This window comes from Octopus bimaculoides, chromosome 1 (assembly GCF_046866305.1).
Source record: "Octopus bimaculoides isolate indiv1 chromosome 1, ASM4686630v1, whole genome shotgun sequence".
In the NCBI taxonomy this organism is placed as follows: Eukaryota; Metazoa; Mollusca; class Cephalopoda; order Octopoda; family Octopodidae; genus Octopus; species Octopus bimaculoides.
In genome coordinates this window covers 75,083,715-75,106,557 of record NC_142928.1, presented here as the reverse complement: position 1 = coordinate 75,106,557, position 22,843 = coordinate 75,083,715, and the positions used below count along the sequence as shown (strand labels likewise).

Genomic DNA, 22,843 nt, shown 5'->3' with positions numbered 1-22,843 from the left:
AAGCGTTCAGCAAAGAAGTAAATAAACATGCAGATACGAGATAAAGCTGCCATGACAATATCTTATGGGTGGAATTCAAGACAAAGAAATTCTGCAGAAATATATAAGGCAATAGTAACTATTACTTTTCACTAATGGTGTGAGATTGTTTGGTTTCCAGTGTGACCCTTCCTGAGCTATATCTACTCATAGGGCTGGTTTCCCAGTTTCTGTGGTACATATATTGCCCCTTGAGCAGGGGATACCAGTCTGTTAAAAAATTACTCATCTTTGTCACCTAAGTGAAGTGGAACAACATGAACTGAAGATGTTTTGCTCAAAAATAACGTGTTGCCCAGTCTGAGTATTGAAACCACAACTTCACAATCCTGAATCCTACACCTCTAACCACTAAATCATGCGCCTCCACATACATAAGTAAATACATTATTGTTGTATTTCGGGATAGACATTTTTGTTGTTGTTGTTTTTTTTCTCCCCACCCCCAAATAAACACACACTATATATTTGTTCTTCATTTGTTTATTGTTGTTCTAATATAGAAGAACAGAATGAACTAAGTAGAGCCAGAGCACACATGAAGACGGAAAGTGTTGCTGGAGAGGTCACAGATGTGTGACAAAAGATTTGCAAACAAGAAGGTGGCGGGCTTGGCAGAAACGTTAGTTTGAAGACGGCGAGCTTGGCAGAAACGTTAGTACGCTGGGTGAAATGCTTAGCGGTATTTCGTCTGCCGTTATGTTCTGAGTTCAAATTCCACCGAGGTCGACTTTGCCTTTCATCCTTTCGGGGTCAATAAATAAAGTACCAGTTACACACTGGGGTCGATGTAATCGACTTAATCCCTTTGTCCTTGCTTGTCCCCTCTGTGTTTAGCTCCTTGTGGGCAATAAAGAAATAAAAAGATTTCCGGACAAGACATGAGTTAAAATAAGAACGGTAATAAACAAGTGAAGAACAAACATATAGTGTGCGTATTTATTTGGAAAAAAAGAAAAAGAAATTACCAATCCGAAATGCAACAATATCTGTTTCAACACACAGTTCCACATCAGGAATCTTGCAACACAAACTCATAAAAGTAAAATTATATCATTATAATCAATATAATTGGCAGATGTTATATAATTAAGCCAAGAAGTATTAATAAGGGTAAAGATCTAAACTCAGACAACTGAGGTACACAAATTAAACTGAATGAAAAACCAAGAACATGTCATATATTTGCAGAAGATCTTGAGAAGCATTTAAGTGAAAAATGATTGAACATATACGGTGTGAGATGGGAAATCATACTCTGTTATGGAATGGAATTTCCATGATTAATAGAGAACCACAACAGAATCTTTTAGAAAGAAATCAAATGATGTAGAACATATAACACTTAATGATAAACTAGTCAGTAAGTTCAGTGATGACATCAGCTGATTTTGTCTATTGCAACAATACTCAACATGCATCAATGGCCAAGTAAACAGATCACTTGATGATAATCAGAAATCAAACCCAATTAAAATGTAAAAGAAGTTGTAAGTATTAAGAAGTCTTCTATCTTCAAAGATGAAGTTAACAGTTCAAAAATTGACAATGTTATTTACAACTCATTCTTTTACAGTTTTATAAGAATTTCACAGGATTGAAAAAATTATGTACATAGAGAAAACGGTGTGTTGTTGTTGTTGGCACTCCGTCGATTACGACAACAAGGGTTCCTGTTGATCCAATCAATGGAACAGCCTGCTCGTGAAATTAACGTGCAAGTGGCTGAGCATCCCACAGACACGTGTACCTTTAACGTAGTTCTTAGGGAGATTCAGCATGACACAGAGTACGAGAAGGCTGGCCCTTCGAAATACAGGTACAACAAGAACAGGAAGAAAGAGTGAGAGAAAGTTGTGGTGAAAGAGTACAGCAGGGTTCGCCACCATCCCCTGCCGGAGCCTCGTGGAGCTTTAGGTGTTTTCGCTCAATAAACACTCACAACGCCCGGTCTGGGAATCGAAACCGCGATCCTACGTCCGCGAGTCCGCTGTCCTAACCACTGGGCCATTGTGCCTCCACATATAGGGAAAATGGTGTGTAAGTAGGCAATAATATGAGTGAAGAGAAAGGAAAAAGCCGAGTACAAACTGTCTGAGAATGCTTTACCCTTTGACATTCAGATTATCAAATGTAATGTTCATTTATTCCCATTGTTATGAATTGATCATGTATTATCTCATAGCTTCGAGATTTTGTTGGTGTGATTGTATGTTTTTAGGATGACACGGTAGGGTAGGTATGAGATGCTAGATCTGGCCAATTTGAACATAAAACGAGTAGAATATTTTGGGCAGATATAGCTGGTTTAAATGTTAAAGGGTTAAGATAGCAATATCACCAGAGATTACAAAAACCAATCAAGACAGAACTCAAGGTGCTTTTTAAATTTCTTGACCATTCCGATACCAATCTGCCTGAGACTCCTTATGGTTCATTATTTACAATGGACGGATAGGTGTCCTTGTCTTGTTTGTTGTTATCAAAATGAGGACACCTATCCATCTATTACTCTTTTACTTGTTTCAGTAATTTGACCGCGGCCATGCTGGAGCACCATCCCAAAAATATGGAATAGTATTTCCTTATGGTTCTTTGATACAAACTTCATGTTTTTGAAGTGAACAGAGTTTAAAATCTTCCATCAAAATTTCATGGTAATTTATGTTCCTAACATCAGCTTAATAAAGATAGTTATTATAATTTCTTCATTACTTACTGAATCAACTGAAACAAAGATTGTGTATTTCAACAGAAATATGGCAACAAAAAGGTTAAACTCGATCAACACTATGGCAAAGGAAGTAGTACTATATAAATGCAAACTTAATTTCGTTTTCTCAAGTATAAAGGGGCGAGGAGCAAAAAACATCACATTTATTTTGGGGGTGTGAGAACAAAAAAGCTTCAAATTTTGTTTCTGAGTCAATGTGTGGGGCAGTGTGCTTTTGACAAGGTTTCAAAACCACTGCTTTACAAGGAAAGCAAATTGACTACAGAGGATAATACTTTATTTCATCAACTGCAGGAGGATGAAGGACAAAGCTGATCACAGCAAGATTTGAACTCAGAACTTAAAAGACTGTAATTAAATACTAGAAGCATTTTGTCTGACACTCTGATGATAGTACGACCTTGAAAAAACTATGGGCCCTTGCATATTAAAAATGTCATAGAATGAAAATACAAAAGTTGCTATATATATATATATATATATATATATATATATATATATATATATATACACATACATATATTCAAACAGATACTGCTTATTTGCATACTGTTACAAACACACACACACACATCGTATAACACATGAATAAGATGCATAAAGACAGATTCCCAAGGGAAAATGATGGTAGAGGAGTATAAACAATATAGATATCAATTATAAGATAGCCGGTCAGTTGGTAGATAAATAGATAGATATACACACATTTACTCAAGAAGTGTAATTTTAAAGGAATGCTTCTGTTTCAGTACACCATAGCATGTTACCAAAGGTCAGACAATTGAAGATTCTGCTTAAAGGCTCAGCTTAGTACAAGTATCATATTCTAACCTTTGATAAGATAGGATGATGTATTGAAATGGTAGTGTTCCTGTAAAGTCATATGTCTTAAAAGAATACATACTTACACTCTACCATGTATAATGTACAGAATCCTTTATTGAACTACGGTCTTCTCAGTTGTTATTGATAAATTACTGCGTGTGTGTGTGTGTGTGAGAGGGAAAGAGAGAGGTTTCTATCCTGGAATGCATCTGGAAAAAGATCACTCAACTGGTTAACATAAAAACACTCACAGACATGCTTCAGCTTATGACCCCAAAGAATGCTGTCTCCTTATTATAATGGAATCTAAGGCAGTGAGCTGGCAGAATCCTTAGAAAACCAGACAAAAATGCTTAGTGGCATTTTGTCTGGTGTGCTAAGGATGTGTCTGGCATTTTGACTGTCCTTACCTTCTAAGTTCAAATTCCATTTAGGTCAATTCTGGCTTTCATCCTTTCGGGGTCAATAAAATAAGTACCAGTTGAACTCTGAGGTCGATGTAATCGACTCACTACTCCCTCCCCCCGGAATTACTGGCCTTGTGTCAAAATCTGAAACCAATATTTCAGTAGTGTAGGATACCTCAGAATAGGGCGTAAGTAACAAGTGAATAAAACTTGCAATAAATATCTAATTAAAACTTTTTCAACATATATACTAACTTTGCCATTCATACGGGGGCGCAATATTTTTCTGTGTTAATCGAAGGGGGCATGAGACAAGAAAAGTCGAGAAAAACTGTTTTGAAGTTTGATATCGTTTACAAGTGAAGTGTTATTAATTTCTTATAGAAGGTATAGTGTATGACATTTATGTAAGATTTAAGGGATCTAGTTCAAAACGGGGGCACCAGTTTTCATTTATGTTTTATGTAGTGTTTTTGGTACCGAAAGACTTTCAAACTTCGTATACTTATATACTCTGTGTTATAGAACAGAAAAAAATTTTTGTATTCGAAGTTATTTCATGTAAAAAAATGTCTTATTTCGATAATTTCAACCAATCACTGACAAGTATTCAGCTGTTTACAGTTACTCCTTTGGCAGTTTAAGCGGTGTAAAGCGTATTTAATCTCCATTACTTCTAACATTTTGCTGAGAGGCAACACACGTGTGTTCGTTTTCCTTCGTTTTATTTTTAATATAATTTCGTTAACATCTGCCTGAACTGTATGTGTACAACATTTGTCCTAACCCTAACCCTTCCCTCAAAAACCAGACCTTGTGCCTATAATAGAAAGGTTTATTAGCTACTGCCATTTTTTGACAAGGAAATAATACTTTTATCACCGCCAGAATCGTTTGAGAATCGTTTGTTTACGTAGTCAGCACTTACTGTATTCGGCTGAATGGACGTCAGTCATTGGTTGAAATTACAGAAATACGACAACTTTAACATGAAATAAGTTGCAATATAATAATTTTTCTTAAGAAGACTAAGAGAAAAAGATGTTTTATATGACACATTCTACCAGTGTCCCAAGTTTCAAAGTGTTTCGTTAAGAAAATACTGGCGCCCCCGTTTTGAACTAGATCCGATTTAAGAACAGAAATGTCTTTTCTAAGGAACGTAATAGTGCACACTAACAAACCAGTGACAATACGTCTGCGCTTAGTGTTGAGTAGTGTTAAAGAGTGCATGAACATCAGAAAAATAAACTATACACTACAGCAACAACTTCCAAGTTCATTCTTTCGTCAGAAAAATCACTGGCATCATTTTCCGGAGACCATATTTCTGCGCGCAGTTTTGTTCTAATTGCAGACTTCGGAGCACACGGCTGCGCGCATACAATGATTTCTAGTATTAATAAGAGGGAAGATTTATTTTAATAATAATTATAGTTCTTTTAATAGAAACGGTTTCTTTTTAGTAATAATAATAATGATGATGACGATTTCTTATAATTTATGTTTTTAATATTGTCACTTATAACATAAACAAATGTACAAGTAAAGGTTGTAAGCGATGGTAGGGAGAGAATTAGAATTTGGAAACAGTAGCACCATCTTTGTGACTCCCCTACATCCACTTTTTAAGTTAGGGAATGAGGGTGTGATTGTCTGGTGGGAATTGAAGAATAAAGAAAAGGGAGTTGATGACTAGACAGACTTAAGTGTCAACAAAAAAGGGCGACTTAAAAAAAAGTGTGTGAAGGGGAAAGATAATGGCGGTTAAAAATGGGCACACATATATATATGCAGCGTATGTGTGTGCTCCAAAGAGGTTGGTAATTTAAAACTAAAGATAGAAATAGGATATGGATATAATCGTCTAAAAATGAAAAAATATACAAATAAGAAAGTTTTCCCCTGTTACCCCCACACTAAGTAAACAACGAAGACAAGTGGATATCACATTAAAGCGGGAGTGCAAGTTTTGCAAATAAAAATATGGTAACTGGAAGAATTTTGCTCGGTGGGAAGATGCATTTCTCAATGGGGAGTTAGGGTTTTTTTCTCTATGGTGTTTTGTTAGGGTTTAATTTTATGTAAAGATTTTTTTTAAATAAATAATTTTATAGTTTTAGTAGTAACACTGTAAGTGAAATAATTTAAAGAGAAATATACAATTATATCCACGGAGTCTTCCCCTACACATACGCTTTTTAAAATCGTGGTTGAGGTGAAGGAAAAAGAAAGGGATAACTTTAAATAATATTACAGGCAAAACACTTCCTAAACTAAAAGTGTATTAATAAATGAAAGGAAGCAGGTTTTTATGCTGCACTGATGAATCTTACTAGAAGGCTTTTAACATTATTTCTCTCTATTCTTACTAATAAAGGAAATACCACGAAAGAGAGAATAAAGGATATAACTTATAAATGATAATCTTAGCATTCAGAATGGATCTATTCCATCTGAATATTTTCAAATATCCATTTAACAGCCATCAACCCGCCAGTTATGTTTGCCCGTTTTCTATACCAGATTAGTGCTGGTAATATCTGGTGCCAATCCTAGAGAAATTTTGTTTAAGATTTTCAGATATTCATTTCCCAAAACTTGTGTTGTGCTCTTTTGAAAAACTTGACTCGTTCCAATAGTTGGAGCAGACACACGTTGCAGAATAAATATACGAACTTACAGTTACATGTTGTATATGGATAACCCTGTGTGTAATAATAATTCCATTAAACACAAATATATTGAGAATTTTTAATCGAGTCATTTCGTTTAAATCAGGGGTTTTCAAACTGTGGCCTGCGGACCACAGGGGGTCCGCAAGGACAAGACAGGGGGTCCGTGGACAGCAAATACTTTTTATGGGCAATTTGATTTTATATATGTTTTTTAATCGAAATCTTTTAATTGACAATAAACCTATTTGTTATAAATTTCATAAGCGTTTATAAGGGGGTCCCTAAGGTAAAGCCTGAAATATAAAGGGGTCCGCAAGTCAAAAAGTTTGAATGATTAAGCTGTTTTAAATTGATGTAGTTTTCGCGAAGAAACCGACTTCCGCCACAATTTAAGAAGTTCAAGTTGATTCTAAGAAATACAAATTCTTAGAAACGAAAAAATACCGTTTTAAGAAATATAGGTTTATTCTTTGATATAAAAATTCTTAGAAAAACCCATGTTCAGGTTTCCTTCTTGATTCTAAAAATTAAGTTAATGTTTCGTTTTATTTTTGCTTTATCAAGCTTGCTACTTTTAAAAAAATTAGAACTCATTAAGACATACATATTTCTATGCTAGCGTAAAACTTTAAAAAAGAAATTAATGATAAAATAAGGATCAAAGTGATACTTCTTCACTAAACCGTTTTCCTTTACGAACAAAATGGGAATACGGCGCTTTCAACAATGAAAGAACAAGTTACACAAACAGTCTTGAGTAGTCTCTGATATGAAATATGACGGATTGGTCACGACCATATATGTCTGCTCGATCAACGTTATAATTTCATCAAAAATTAGTAAAATTTGTACAGGAATTATTTTTGTTCTTCTAACTTTTAATGTAATAATCTAAGTTCATCTCGCTTGGGTTTCATAGTTAAAACTATCTGGATTAGTTTTCGAAATCTTTGATCTGATAGTTTATCTATTGACGCACCTCAAGTTTCTTAACTAAAATAAACGAAGAACGTAGTGATTTAAGTACGTATTGGAATAAGCAATAATTGGTTAGGTGTACCCCCACCAGAAGCTAGTGGAGTACTTATAACTTCCTGAAATATGCACATTTAGTGAAATTTTGCAGAGATACATTTTGGATAATACTAAAGAAAAAAAAAAGGGGGGTCGGAGCATTCTCTCCCATTCCTCCACAAGCATTATTTCCTCCATAACTCTCTTTAAAATGCATTGATGCTTAGTAGAGGAATAAGAAAGAGAGTGAAAATATGGAAGCTGGTGACAACCAAAGTTGGAGAAGGAAATTGACCCGAACCTCCTTCAACAATTGTAATCTACATTCTAACGTAAATGTGCAAAATTTCATTTAGAAATATCCGTTTATCTTAGAGTTGTGGAAATGAGTACGAAACTGTAGAATGTTTTTTTTTAATGTTTTTTTCATTGTTGTATTGATGGTATTTCAAGATTCATTTTGTTTTCGACTTGTTTATCGATTAATGGACCTATCATAAACAATTGTTAAATGTCTTAATATCCTAAATCCAAATAAGAGCGAATATAATTTAGGGTACATCCAAGATTAACGTCAATTTGAAACAGCTCTTTGCTTGATTATTTATTGGTGCCTTTACCTAACTTTCGAATCCTCTAGTTTTACTAGAATATAACGATTTCTGTAAGAACGCTTTGCCTACCACAGAAGTCGCCGGTGACTCTTAGTGTTATATACTTAATATGGCGCTAAATGAGCTTGATAGGCAAAGTGTTTAAACTAATCATAATCGACAGACCTAATATTGCACGTTACAGCTTCAAATAAAATCAGTTGTTTGACCTTTCAAAATGTACAATCAATCCTACTGTCTTTCACAAGTCCTTATAAAGAAAACTGGGCAGAGATGGGACCTGAAACTGGATCTCAGGCTTGCTTCGCTGACTGCTCGTGATTTTCTTTTCTTTTTTTTTCTCTCTCTCGCTAATTTTAATTCAAGCTTTGTTGTGTCTTAATACAAGCTACATTCTCTAAAATCCTAAGATGATCTGATAATGGTCTTCCTTTAAAGCATTTTAAAGAAGTCTTTTATTCTCACGCTTTTACCAACATGCTGCCACCTACATATCCGGAAGGAGGCTAATACTTACAAGTGATAGATGAATCATGGAGTGGGTGAAACTTTGAGATGCATTACGACAGGACATATTTATTTCTCAATGGATACTGTTGACGATAAACGAATTAATAAACATGGGGCGAATTTCTTCTGTTAAAGAGACCTAGCTAGTCCTTCACAAGTAATCTGTCAGTAAACAAACTATCACACACAGACTTGTCAACTTAGTAATAAACTGGGTTTTAGTTACTAAAATTTAACTACGTATGGAACTTTCTCTTTATATATAATACTGGTGTGTGTGTGTATTCTTATATTTTAAATATAGAATTCGTGCTCTGCATTTTCAACTTAACTTCTATTCCACCACTTGTCTGGATTATTCAAACTTTATTTTGTTTTGATTCTCCCCAACACACCAGCTGTTTTTATGGTATCACACTGAACTTTTTATTTCAATGGATCAGACATACAGTTTTATACTTCTACTGCAGAGATGAATTAGCTTCGTTGCCGTAAGAAATAATAACAGCGCTTTCGTTTTAACCTTTTGCTTGTCCAAAACATTTTCATAAGATTATCCTATACAGCAATGCTTTGTTTTCAGACTTCTAGTTCGCCCCTTGTTTCATAGGTTCATGTAAGTCCCAAGTTACTTTGGAGATTGAAAAAATTGAGAATATGTATCATATTTGATGCTTGTCCTATGTACAAAATGCAACTAAACGAGGGAAATTTTGAGCTGATGCATTTGGGGAAAAAAACTGAAACAACCATACTCTCTTCCTTTAGGGAAACCTTTCACAGCATCTAATAATATCAGAGACCTAGGAGTAATTGTTGATGACAATCTCAGTTGGAGTGCCCACATCAACAATAAGGTCGATATAGCTCGTAGGATGAGCCCCTGGATCTTAAGAACCTTCCGGTCCAGAGGACAAGGTGTCATCATTCCATTTTCTCCTCGTTTGTATGGCCACACCTCCAATACTGTTCCCCCTACTGGTCTCCCCATACAAAACATTTCGAAAATTGAATCACCCCAGAGAGCATTCACTACACGAATTAAGGGCATGACTGATCTCGACTACCGGGACTGCCTTAAAGCATTGAAACTCTACTCTCACCAGTGCCTCCGCGAGTGATACATCATTTGCAAGATGTGGAGAATATACTGCCAGAATTGCCCAAACAACCTCAACATTAGCTTCAAAATTCATCCAAGGCTGGGACCACGGGCCATACGCCCCCTACTCAATTCAGGATGAGAACACATAAATACACTGCAACACAATTTATTTTCTTCAACAGGCCCTGCCCTATTTAACATTGTCCCAAAACAGATCAAAGAGGAAAAAGATCCCATCACCTTTAAACAGAATCTGGACAAATTTCTTGAAGGAATAAACCACCTATACCTGAATACAACCCACTCAACAAGAACTCCCTACTCGAATGGACCATGATACCACAAAACTTGACTTAAAAAGGATTTAGATAATCCTATCAGGTGGTGCTATTAAGTTAGACATGTCCTGGACCGATCTTTGGTCGAAACATATCTAAGGTTTATTACGTTATGATACACAGGACAGGCAAAGAGTTTAACTGATGTAAGAGTAAAAGCAAAATATAAATAAATGAATAACCTGTAATACAGACTTCAAAATTTATTTTTACGAAATGTTGCACTTAATTTATTGTGATATCGCCCCCAGCAATGTTCCGAAACACGGTTGATAATCTTTCGGAGAATATGAGAAGTCCGAAAGATTGCCACAAGGTTTCTAAAAGAGCTAAAGAACATTACTGTGAACGGAAAATGTGAAGTTCATTCCATTTCATGAGTATTAGTTATACTACATAAGTGGTCTTTAACTAGCTTTGGCGGTTCTGTATTGTGATACACATTCCTTTCCCAACAGCAACTTAAAAAAAAATATGGGGTTGGTCCAAGAAACAAATTTCAAAACCCACTCCTAAAATATATATATAGTTTAAGATTTTTAAAGCATCCAAATGGTAGGAAAATGATTTTGTTTCGTTTTGCTATTTTTTTTCTAACAAGATTAATGCCGGTTCGGTAATGCCTAAGTTTTACATAAAAAATGTATAAAAATGTACCATAAGTATTTTACATAAATGAATGATAAAACTGTTAGAGTTTTCAATATTAAAGCCGTGACCAAGTCAGCCTTGTACTAACATTTGAAATCAAAATTAAGATTGTTACTTCAAAAATAAAATTGTCAGCAACATTTCATCCGTCTTTACGTTCCAAGTTCAAATTCCACCAACATAGACTTTGCCTTTTGAGGTCGATAAAATAAGTACCAGTTAATTAGTGCGGGAAGAGGTGTGTTCATATAACCGACTAGCCCCTTCCCAAAACTTCAGGCAGAAAATATAATTATGAATTTTAAGACTACAATAATAAAATTAAATTGTTAATAAGAAGAGGAGGAGAAACCGAATATAAAAAAAAAAGTTCCTTAAAACTAAAAACCAACGAGAGAACGTCTACATGCGCTAGGCCTCCTAAAACTAACCAAATCTCTCAAAATGTGCGTACATTATTGTCATCTTTCTGTTTAAAAAACTGAAAAGGATACACTAGATAATGTAGACCTAGATATACTAAGTAAAAAAGAAAAATAATAAAATAACAAGATAGTCGACTCTGGAGCGCTTTTGAATCACATTGATCTGTTTAATCAGGGTTGTCCAGACAGAAACTAAACAACCACCAGCAAAGTAACTTTAGTGACTTAGCAGTTTCAGAGCAGCATGAGTGAGTGAGAGACAGACTAGAAGTGTGGGAAAAAAAAAGTTATGTGAATCGATTGACAGAAGAAACAGAACACTCGAGTCCTTAATTAACTAGTGTATAAGACATACATGTAGGTTAATAGCGGTGGTTGTATTAGCTTACAAGTCGGCTCTGATCGAGCAGACTTAAAGCGTTCCAGTCGTGAACATCACACCTATTTTTTTCTCGAGATATTGCGTGTCGTATGCGTGTGTGTTGTTAGGTTTAGTAACAACGTCGGGGCAGGCATCCTTTGATATGATATGGTTATAGTTTGATTAAAGGGGAGAGAGAAAGAAGAAAAAAATTAAATGTGTGGGCGGAGTATCGAAAAAGGGGAGGACGAGGAAGATGGGCAGCGGTAGCAAGCAGCAACAAGTACTTTGACTATATGAAAGCAATAGAAAGACAAAAAGCAAAATAGGGGAAAATAAAGACGGGAATTTACTTGCTGTGACTTATAGCAAAAAGTCTTTAACAGTGACGATAAATGTTACCTTTTCGCAAGAATTAAACATATGAAAAAAATATCAGTCGAAGAGTTCCTATATTTCGAAACTAAGATTAAATTCGCACGCACACAGCTTTTAACATACAACTACATATTGAACATGTATGCGTGTGTGCATATACTACATTCATTCATTTATTTTAACTGTAGACACAGGCCAGCAGACCTATGATCAAATGAAAGACTTTCCAACCGTGACATAACCTTGTTTTTTGGGGGGTTTTTTAAGTGTATCTGGGACTGTATTACCATTATTCAGTGCGTTCTTTCTGAGATTTTCTTAAAGACGGTGGAGGTATAAAGTAGAGATTCGGCTGCTATTTCTAGCAGTTGAATGACCATATAAACAATTCTTCGTCGATTCGATTCAAATGCATTCGGGAGGAGAAAAATTGTAGCTTTTTAGTTAGAATTTTTTTCCCTCCCGAATACTTTTTATTGAATGCCATGTTATTGTTTTCACCCACACGTTCTCTTATAACAAATGAAGAGGGGGGGGTGAAAAAGAGGGTGAGTGATATCGTCTACTAATAACGAGAGGTCGTCAGTGGTTTAGGTCAGATATTTCAGGGGGTTTTGAAATAGTTATAGAGCGAAGTCTCAAAGCACAGGAAGAAACCTATGGAAAAGGAATGGTGTACAGAAGGAGCGAGGTGCCGTAATGTAAAGAGTAAACAAATTGAACTTTTGGAAAAAAATTTAGAATCGTAATTTTCGTTGAAAGAAACAAAGGAATAAGGGAAAATGAAAGAAACAAAAACTATCCTTTTCCTTTCTTATGATGTATGGAACTTTGTGAGACAACTACTTCAAAAAAACCTCTGTTGATTCTTGTTACAGAAGGAAGTGTAAATAGTTGAATCTATCTCCGATCTTAGTACTAATCAAGATACTTTGGCGAATTCAGGGAATCCACATGGATAAGAAATGGGACATGGGAGAAAACATGTAAAAAAAAAATTGAAATTTTTTGGAAAATAAATCTTTCACTATCCTAATTATTGTTGCATGAAATACAGGATTACAAACAAAAAGAAAGAAGGAGAGAAAGAGAGAGAGAAAATCTCAATTTTTTTTTCTCTTTTTCTTCCTCCATGAGCTAGCTATTCCGAAAAAGCCGATATTTTATTTTACCTCCGATTTGGATCAGATTTCAATTACACACACACACACACACACACACACACAAAAGGATAAATAATTGCACTATAAGGCGGTGGTGGAGACTTCATTTTAAATTCGTCACGTACATCTTAGTGGAAATTTGCCTACATGATACCTCGGGAACTTCATTCACAAAAAAAAAGTTCACTTCAGTGTTAGAGATAGAATTAGTTAAATCAACATCTGTGAATAGCTTCTTTCTTTGTCAAAACAGAAACTGATCATGATGATAGAATACTCCGGGTTCAACTTCATTACGATGAACTGTATGTACCCTAGATCTGGTACCAATTTTACTGCTGCTAGATAGATTAACGAACTGAGCAAGAAAACAGCATTTGGACGAAGTAGTGTTAGCTACAGGATAAAAAAAAATTATTACTCGCTGGTTCGATATCCTGTATCAACACGACTAGGTGTGACTATTAACACCTAATACATACGCTATATAAATATTTTTGGCGAAGGTAAAGAATATGCACACCCTGTGTTTAGGGTTAGGGTTCATTCAGAGTTAGGATTGGGGTTAGAATTTTTGTTAAGTCGAGAACGGGTGGTGTGCGTATTCTTTACCTCTGCCGATATTTTTCATAAAATGCAATAAATATTTATTTATCCGATGCTCTAATGCTAGAGGCGACTACTTTGCCAAATCATGGTCAGCAGTATTAAGAAGTTGTGACGTCGATTCCTTCCCTTAAAGGACGTTAGCAGAGTAAATTAAACAACTCTAGGGAGAGCAGACACGTTAGCTTGGAACTTATCAGAGCAGAAAATCAACAAAAAACAATAGTTAGCATGAAGTACTAAGGATTTTATCGCATTCATACCTTTCCTAGATAAGCAAGAAAGAAAGATATGAGACAAGCGCAAAATAGAAAATTTAAACATCAAAAGCAACAAAAAGAAAAAAAATTACGATTGCTTTTGACAATGTTACAAGATCTGAAGATTTACTAGTGAACGAGGTGAGAGGGTGATATTCACGCCTTGCTCAAGGCCATTATTTCATTCATTACCGGTGTGAATTGGAAGAAAATTGGCTTCCATGTGAATTGAAACCGAATGCTAGACTCAGCTGGTTAACAGCTTAACTATATTATCATCCAAACAAGCGAAAACTGTATGGACATGATCGGAAAAAAGAAAAAAAAATCACTATTCGTCTTCCACCTGTTTCTCTCCTGTCACATATACACAGAGGTATTTGTGTTATGTGAAATCAGAACAGTGATCAACGTGCACGTCAGTCTATGAAAAGTTTGCTGTTTATATGTTACTGGTTCGTTGAAATATTTCGTAAAAGTTGTCAGAGTGGAACGTTAACGCAGTTATCAAGAAAATATAAAGGGATATAATAAGATTATTGTAGTATATAAATTTTAAAAAATACAATAGCCAATTCAGAAATACACATCTACGAGGTTAAAGGTGAACGAAGTACTAGGGTTTATTATAGGAGTGTGGGGATGTCTGTAAAGTAATTGTATTTTGTAAATCGAGTTATCTCATGTTAACTAATCTGATGAGGACTGGGGAGTAGTACCTAACTATAAAACAAATTTATCAATCTATTGTAAAACGTAAGTTGAATTTTTAGAGTATTAATAAAGTTACAACTGCAATAATACTTCAAGGCACACGCAACAGACATTAAACACACACACACACGAAATGTCAACTTGTTACTAATAAAGTAACGTGAGAGAGATGTTTATAACGAAACATCTTAAATTTGGTGGAGTTTTGGGATAGCTTGCTCTACCTCTTAGGGGAAAGGAAACGGGCAAGGAAGTACTGGGTTGTTTTAAAAATAAATGCATTAAAAAAAAAGCAAAGAAATTTAATATTTCAATAGGAAATACCTTTGCACTATTAAATAAAATATGCTATAAAATGATTCAAGCACACATAGAAGAAATATCGATCTACAACTAATTCTTTTACATCAAGCAATTTTTCGTAAATCACAAAACCGCAAAGAAAGCAAGAAATATATGTATAATATAATATACGAAGTTGCCGCTTTTAGTACAAAAGTTATACATAATTACACAAATATCCAAGTGTATGTATATATATATATATATATATATATATATATATATATATAATACAACGATCTGATCATAAATAAAACTACGAAGTGTAAGTTAATAAATTGCTTTATAAAATGTTATCGGAATTTCTTTGTTTTACTTTGCAAAAAAAAAAAAAGGAAAAAACAGTTTTTCTTACATAAGAATAAAAGCAGAATTTCCTTTGGCGTTTTGTTAAGATCATTTAGCTATATTAAATCAGTCGAAAAAAAGTCTGCAAAAAATAGCTAAACTGAAAGGGTTTTTTTATGCAGGTAAGAGGGAAGCATTTGTTATGAATTATATATACACACACACACACACACACACACACACTCGGACACACGGTGTGGGAGAACGAGGAAGTTAGGGCTCTAAAGGTAAAATAAAATGGAACTTACTGAGATGTAAGGTGAGATTGACAGAATTTGGATATTGGACGTCCTTCAACATAGTCTCACTCTGCCACCAAGTCCAGTTTCCCTGTCCCTCGTAATCCGTCATCAGATGCGGGGAATGATCAAACTGGGTATGCCTGGCATCGCAATAGTGACAGGATTTGGAGGCATCCCGTACCCCGACTTGTAAGCAATAGACCTGCGGGCCTTCCATACCGCATATGTTGGTCGCCTCTACCGGCAAGGAGAAGGCGGCATTCTCAAAATCCGGAGTACATTTCCTAGCCCGACCCCGATTGTCGTAGCAAGATACGGAACCGTCTTCATCATCGCTTCGTCCTCTCTGAGAAGTGGGTGGTCGACGGCTTCTCGTAGGTTCGTAGGGTCGCTGTCCGGACACCAACAATCGCTCCGAAGCTAATAGTAATAATCCGATTGATATCAACCAAAACATAGTGTTATGAGAAAAACTAGGCCTACCTGAAACAGCAGGTGACCTGAACAAAGAGAGAAAGGAAGAGCAAAAAGAAGGAAAATAGTAATTTGTTTCCTGGCTGCTTTGAGAAGACGATTTCTTATTCATGAAATTACTAGTTTCAGAAGCAAAAGAACGGGGAGGAGGAGAAGAAAGGCATGAAGAACGAGACGACCGAACAGGCGTTAGAGTTGTTGATTTATTTGCTGTCACGTCCCCTGCACCACCAGCTTCTTGATCTAGCGTTACCGCAACTTCCTCGTCTTCTGATGCCAGTAACGCGCTAGTAGAAAAAGACGAGCGGTAACCTCTCCAAGTTGTAGTGTTGTTATTATTGCTGCTGCCTCTAACCCCACAGCCGGCGACACGGCCACAGCTGTCGTCAACTACCGTTGTGTTCCATTCAAACGAGCCACCTCCGTACGCCATCTTCGCTTCACAGCCACTGATGCCTGTTGCTGAGAACTCTGGGATAGCCCTTAGGCCGACAGAGAAAGACAGCGAGGGAGAGAATTAGGAAAGAAAAATGAATGAGAGAATTAAGAAAGTGACGAAAAGAAAAGTTTAAAATAATAAAAAAGACAAGAGTTGAATGAGTTAGACAGGCCAAAAGCAAAACAAAACAAAAGATTAATGTTTATAAAATTGTGTTGGCGAGAAACAAAACGGAATGAGAGAGCAGAAAAAAAAAAAGGAAAAAAGCAGAGACCAAGCGAGAATGAGGAGAGAGAGGGTGACAGAGAAGACTACAGCTGCAAGGAGAGAGAAATAGTAAGAAGAAAGTAGTAAAATAAAAGAAAGATAAGTACTTTGTAAAAGAAGTATTGTGTTGTTAATTAAAGCGATGAATAATAAATAATTGCTTAATTACTATTAAAGTGAAGGGCAGACGTTTAAGTGATTGTTAAGAGAAGAGAAGGCAGTTTTAAGTTGTTATGCAAAACTTTTTTAAAGTTTTTATTTTGCTACTTCAGAATGAAAGGAGAATGAGAGGAAAATGAGATTAAGAAAGAAATATGAAGCTTTTCAAGTATAACGTGGGAGTAAATTGGACTGAGGTAAATCCTCATTAATCACCTTCCAGACGGTAACTTTCTCGTACATCTCTTATTTCTTTTGATAATGTATGAATGCCACAACTTCCTATTATTTCTACGCCTACAAGTCAGCCAAATCAGCTTAAACACCTGCGATAGGAAATGAATTCTGAGGTAGCAGTGTTGACGCAGAAAATATCTGATTCTATTTTAGCGGACTTTTTTTTTACCCCTTGCGGATTGGCTAAATCGTTAAAGTCGGACAAAAATGCCTTATGGTTCATTAATGTTTTGCGTTCAAATCCCGCGTAATTCGACATTGCATTTCTATTTTTTAATTTTCACTAATTTAAAGTACTTGTCAAGTACTGAAGTCGATGTTATCGACTAAACCCATCTCTTCAAAATTACTGGCCTCTACATGAATTAGACATCGATGTGGTAGAGTTCAATATTTCAATTGTCTTAGAGGCGGTGATCTGGCAGAATCGTCAGCACGTCAGGCAAAATGCTTAGTGGCATTTCGTCCGTCTTTACAATCTGAGTTCAAATTTCGCCGAGGTCGCCTTTGCCTTTCATCCTTTTGGGGTCGATAAAATAAGTACCAGCTGAGCACTGGGGTCGATTTAATCTTGACGGCCTTGTGCTAAAATTTGAAATCAATATTTCAATTGCCCGAGTTCAAATTACGATGTGGTTGAGTGCACTGCTTATGTTCCAAAGATGGGTTAAATAAGTACCAGTAATATACAAGGTCAAGTCGATGGAATATATTCTCTAATCCTTTGAAAGTCAATAAAAAAACGAAGATTCAGGCAGAATGAGTTAATACTACCTTCTCTCTCTCACACACACTCTCTCTCTCTCTCTCTCGCTTTCTCTCTCTCTTTCTCTCTCTCTCTCTCTCTCTCTCTCTCTCTCCACGTTCTAACTCCAAATTCTGCAGGGGTTTGTCATGCTTCGTAAGTAAATACCAGTCCTGTTGTCTCAGTGAAAATACGGATTACTTCCCTATCTGGAATACTCTGTGGTTATATATCTCTTTGGTTCACATCACAGCACCAACGTAAATGATATCTCTGTGATTATAAGGGGCAAGGTATATAAAACTAATGCTGATCTAGAGACGAGATAAGCTTCTAGTGAAAGGTCTCAGTTTTTGAGGAAACTATCAGCTTTTCACACACGCGCTCCACCATCATTTTATGCCTATTTTACACATTGGTTTAGCCAAAATAGAAGAATCTGTCTAATTTTTTTTGTGTGTGGCAACTACCTCACACGTGAATGATGCAAACTTTTGATGTGTGTGTGTGTGTTAGAAAGAAAACTCAGATTAATTCGAACTGCAGTTCGGTATAAAAAAAAAAAAAGAGCGATAAAATAATAACCAGACATAAAAATAAGCGCTGGGGACAATCTGTTCGAGTGAACGTTTTAAGGGGATGCCCCAGCATAGCCACAGTCCTATAAGTAAAACAAGAACTTGTAAAAGAGCATCGAAAGCCCAAGTCTTAAGATACGTTATTTCTGGGTTGTTTACAAAGATTGTTTGAAAGAAAATTGTGGTCATCTATGAAGAAAGAAAGTATTGAAAATTTGTTCGTTTTGTATTTTTACCTTCGGGTAAGAAAATAACAAGAAAATACGTAGGATTTCGGAGATTTACAAGGCTCCCATAACGTTTCATATTCGCGAAAGTAGGGACAAGAAACTGATCTGAAGCATATCAATCTATCATAAGTGTTAGAGATAACTTAAGAATTGTAGTTAGGTCTATTGTAGCCATTCTTTTAACAAGCTCTTCCGGTAAAAACTCAGATCAAGAATTCTTAATTTTCAAGTAACCCTATTTTACCTAAGCTACTGATGACCACTCCACGTCAGACCAAACTTCATAGACAGTATAGCAACTAATCAATGTTATTCGAGATGAAATGGAGTGAGAGGAGCAATGGCCAATACATTTGAGAACTGTGAATTTAATTTCATGTACCCCAAACGATTTATCATTCTACATCTCCAACTCACAGATTCCACGTGTCAGGCTATGTTTTTGGGATACTGATTTCAAATATTAGCAATAAGGCCGGGGGATGGGATAAAGTCGATTGATTACTTCGACTCCAGTGCTCAACTGGTACTTATTGTATCGACTCCGAAAGCATGAAAAGTGAAGTCGATCTCAGAGGAGTTTGAACCCAGAACATAAAGACGGACGAAATGCCGCTAAGTATTTTTCCCCTGACGTGCTAACGATTCTGCCAGCTCGCTGCCTTAAGCGCTTTTGGAAATAATAATGAAAAGTAGCCAGTACCAAAATTACTTCGTTCGAACTACTAGACACGCTAGGATCACTTGTGACACAGTCGTCCATTAGCCATTAATAGGCTCAATTATACATTGTAATTCACATGACTGGAGCGAAGAGTAGAATTCTATAAAACCTTAAGCGGAGTCTTCGTCCTTTTGAAGTATTGCCGAAAGCAACGGTCCGAGTAACTATTATAAGTATTTCTTTAATATATTTAATGATGTGGGAATTTCCCTCGCTTCTTTAACTGTTTTCAAGTTGAACAATATCGTTGTCATTCTAATATTCTAACAACGTTTGGTTATTATTGTGTTGAAAAGCTACGTCAGATGAAAGATGGTGGATGTCTTTTCGCGTCATTATTATAGGCTTAAATTCACACACGCACGCGCGTGTATGAATACGTATGTAAAGTATTTGAAATTGATTGGCACATGTATAGTGGGAATCCCTCGGCCATGAAGTTGTCTAACGGGTGGTGAACGCCCTGGTCTTAAAAGAGCATATACTCATAAAATTAAGCGTCCACACGTATGCACACACTTCGTATGTGTATTTCGTGTGCAAGATTCTTGATGTGGATACGTGTGTATACATACATATAAATGGAAGTGGAGAGACAAGTTACTGAAGAGATTGCAAGAGTGCAATGAAATGATTTAACAAAAAACTAAATACTGTTTATAAATAAAGGACTGAACCAGTGTGTGTGTTTTTTGCCGGCATAATGCCTCTCCCAAGGTTTAATTGTATGCACACACGTTATATATATATATATATATATATATATATATATATATATATATATATATACGTGTGCATACATACATACATACATACATACATACATACATACATATAGGTACGTTTACGCAATACATAATACATTAGAATGACGGAATGGAAGAAACGTTGGAAATCTGGTTTAACAATATTTAAAAAACAACAAAAAACGAGTCTAAAGAAACTACGGCTACGTCAAGTAGCTTTAATAGGCTTCTTGGAATGCTAGAAATATCAGCCATATATACCTCCCTCAGATTTAATCTTGTCGTTATTAGAAAAAAGAAAGGGCGGGTATATATTGGACAATACATAGGTCTGCTTTTGTGAATTGGCAGATTCGTTAGTACGTTAAGAGAAATGCGCTGCAGTATATTGTTACGTACGATCCTTTACGTCCTGAGTTCACATTTCACCACATTTCCCTGGGGTTTACAAAACAAAGTATAGTCAAGCAAGTACTGAGGCGATTTATATGCCCATAATGTATCCTAGATGGGAATCGATTAAACTAAAAGAAAACCAAGGCTAACCGGCGATTGAATAACATTAGAGTGAACCAACAAGTGTGCTCCTATGTAGTCGCTTGGCTGCGAGAAATAGCAGGCAAACCATCCTCAAATAACAGTCCATCCGTCTTAAATGATAAAAAGGTCACATTAGTTAATGTAATCCGATACACCTCTAATACGCATTCATCAGTTGTCTTCTCTTATTCGATTAGCATCTAGGATGCATTATAAGAATATAAATCGATTCCTGTATTTGACAGGTACTTCATTTGATTGACTTTGGAAAGATGAAACGCAAAGGTTATCTCGGCCTGGACTTGAACTCAGAACATAAAGATTTATGTTCGACGCTTTAACGATCTCGGAAGAATTTGAACACAGAACGTAAAGTCGATCTCAGTGCTTACCTGCCTTGCAATAAAATTTGTCACTAATATCTATATTTTTAACCTTGTACATGTGGTGGTTTCAAACTTTAACACAGTCCGAAAGAATGAAAAGCAAAGTCGATCTCGGAGGAATTTGAACTCAGAACGCAAAGAGGGACGACATGCTGCCACACATTTTACCTGGCGGGCTAACGATTCTGCCAGCTCTCCGCTTTGTATAAATAATAATATTGGTTTCAAATTTTGGCACAAAGCCAGCAATTTCGTGGAGAGGTTAAGTCGATTACATTGACTCCAGTTCTCAACTGGTACTTATTTTACCGACCCCGAAAGGATAAAAGGCAACATCAACCTCAACGGAATGTGAACCCAGAACGTAAAGACGAATGAAATGCAGCTAAGCATTTTGCCCGGCGTGCTAACGATTCTGCCAGATCGTCGCCTTGCACCCTTGTACCTATATTAAAAATAGCTTTTATATTACTTTATTAAGGATGATGGATTGGCATCAATGTTAAAGTATCTTGCAGTGTTTGTTCTGCTTAGGTCAGCTTTACCTTCCAACCCGGGGGGAACGATAAAATACAAACCCGGTCAATTATTAGGATTAAGTTAACCAACCTCCTCCTCCTCCTCCTCCAGAATTTTTGGTCTTGTGCCTATATTAGAACAAATTTAAGCCTTTGACTCTGATAAACTTGACGGTTTGTGTTACAGTGCTCATTACATGTTCCATGTTGAGGACTTTACCACACAGCGATCCTTGGTTTATGATGCAGTGGTATGCTATCAACTCACCAGTACAGTCCTCCTGCATCTTTAACTGCATCCTTCCTACTAGTCCACTTTTTTCGCCGCACATCGCCGGTGCTCCATTTATTGTAAGTCCAACAGGTTTTCCCCAAGGCAGCTTCATGTCAGTTACACTTCGACATACGTTGTCAAAAGTGTCTTTTCTTGTTGTTGTCTCATGCAGAGATTTCATGTCCAATATTTCTTCTGTAACATTTAAACTGGAGACCACTCCACGGACGAAGATGGCGAGCTGTGCAGTGTCAGTCGTATCATTGCTTTCATCGACAGCAAGAGAGTATGCAACAAAGTCTCTACATTTTTCGATCAGCTGTGTTTTCACATCAGTGGCCTTCTCACAAACTCGATCAGCTATTGTATTTCCGCTAAGGCTTACATTTGCAAACATCTGCTTTTTGTCTGGACACAAGACGTCATGCAATTCTTCAGAAGATCTCCCTCAGTAAATAGTCGGGCTGATTTGGCGATCTTCTCTACCACAATAAAACTTGCTTTTACAGCAACTTCACTTTTCGATTTTGCTTTGGAGAAAAACGTCTGCTGTGATGTTAGATTCCTCTGCAATTATTCTACCTTCTCTAGCTTTTATTCTGTATTCAAGTTTTTCGATTTGTCTTGATGATTAGTCTCGTTGTGCCGTCTTAGATTATATTCTTTGATCACAGCCACATTATCTCCATTAATTAGACACGCAGGTTTACCGCCTTCCAGCGGCTTTGAAAGGCTCTGTTTTCAGAATCAACTTTTATCTTGGCCATTTTAA

At 36.2% G+C, this 22,843-nt stretch overlaps 2 protein-coding genes across 2 annotated transcripts in view; both read right to left on the bottom strand.

Annotated features, from left to right (window-relative positions):
• Nucleotides 1-16,679, bottom strand: part of LOC106882600 (laminin subunit gamma-1) — a 202,926-nt gene extending 186,247 nt beyond the window's left edge. Inside the window, exon 1 of the mRNA XM_089352440.1 lies at nucleotides 15,761-16,679. Within this exon, the coding sequence (XP_089208566.1) occupies nucleotides 15,761-16,661 (901 nt within the window). The 5' untranslated portion in view covers nucleotides 16,662-16,679. The remainder of the gene's footprint in view (nucleotides 1-15,760) is intronic.
• Nucleotides 16,680-21,931: 5,252 nt separating this feature from the next.
• LOC149137588 (general transcription factor II-I repeat domain-containing protein 2A-like) lies at nucleotides 21,932-22,468 on the bottom strand. Its single transcript, XM_089365696.1, has one exon. The coding sequence runs from the start codon at nucleotides 22,466-22,468 to the stop codon at nucleotides 21,932-21,934; it is 537 nt and encodes a 178-aa protein (XP_089221822.1).
• Nucleotides 22,469-22,843: the final 375 nt, after the last annotated feature.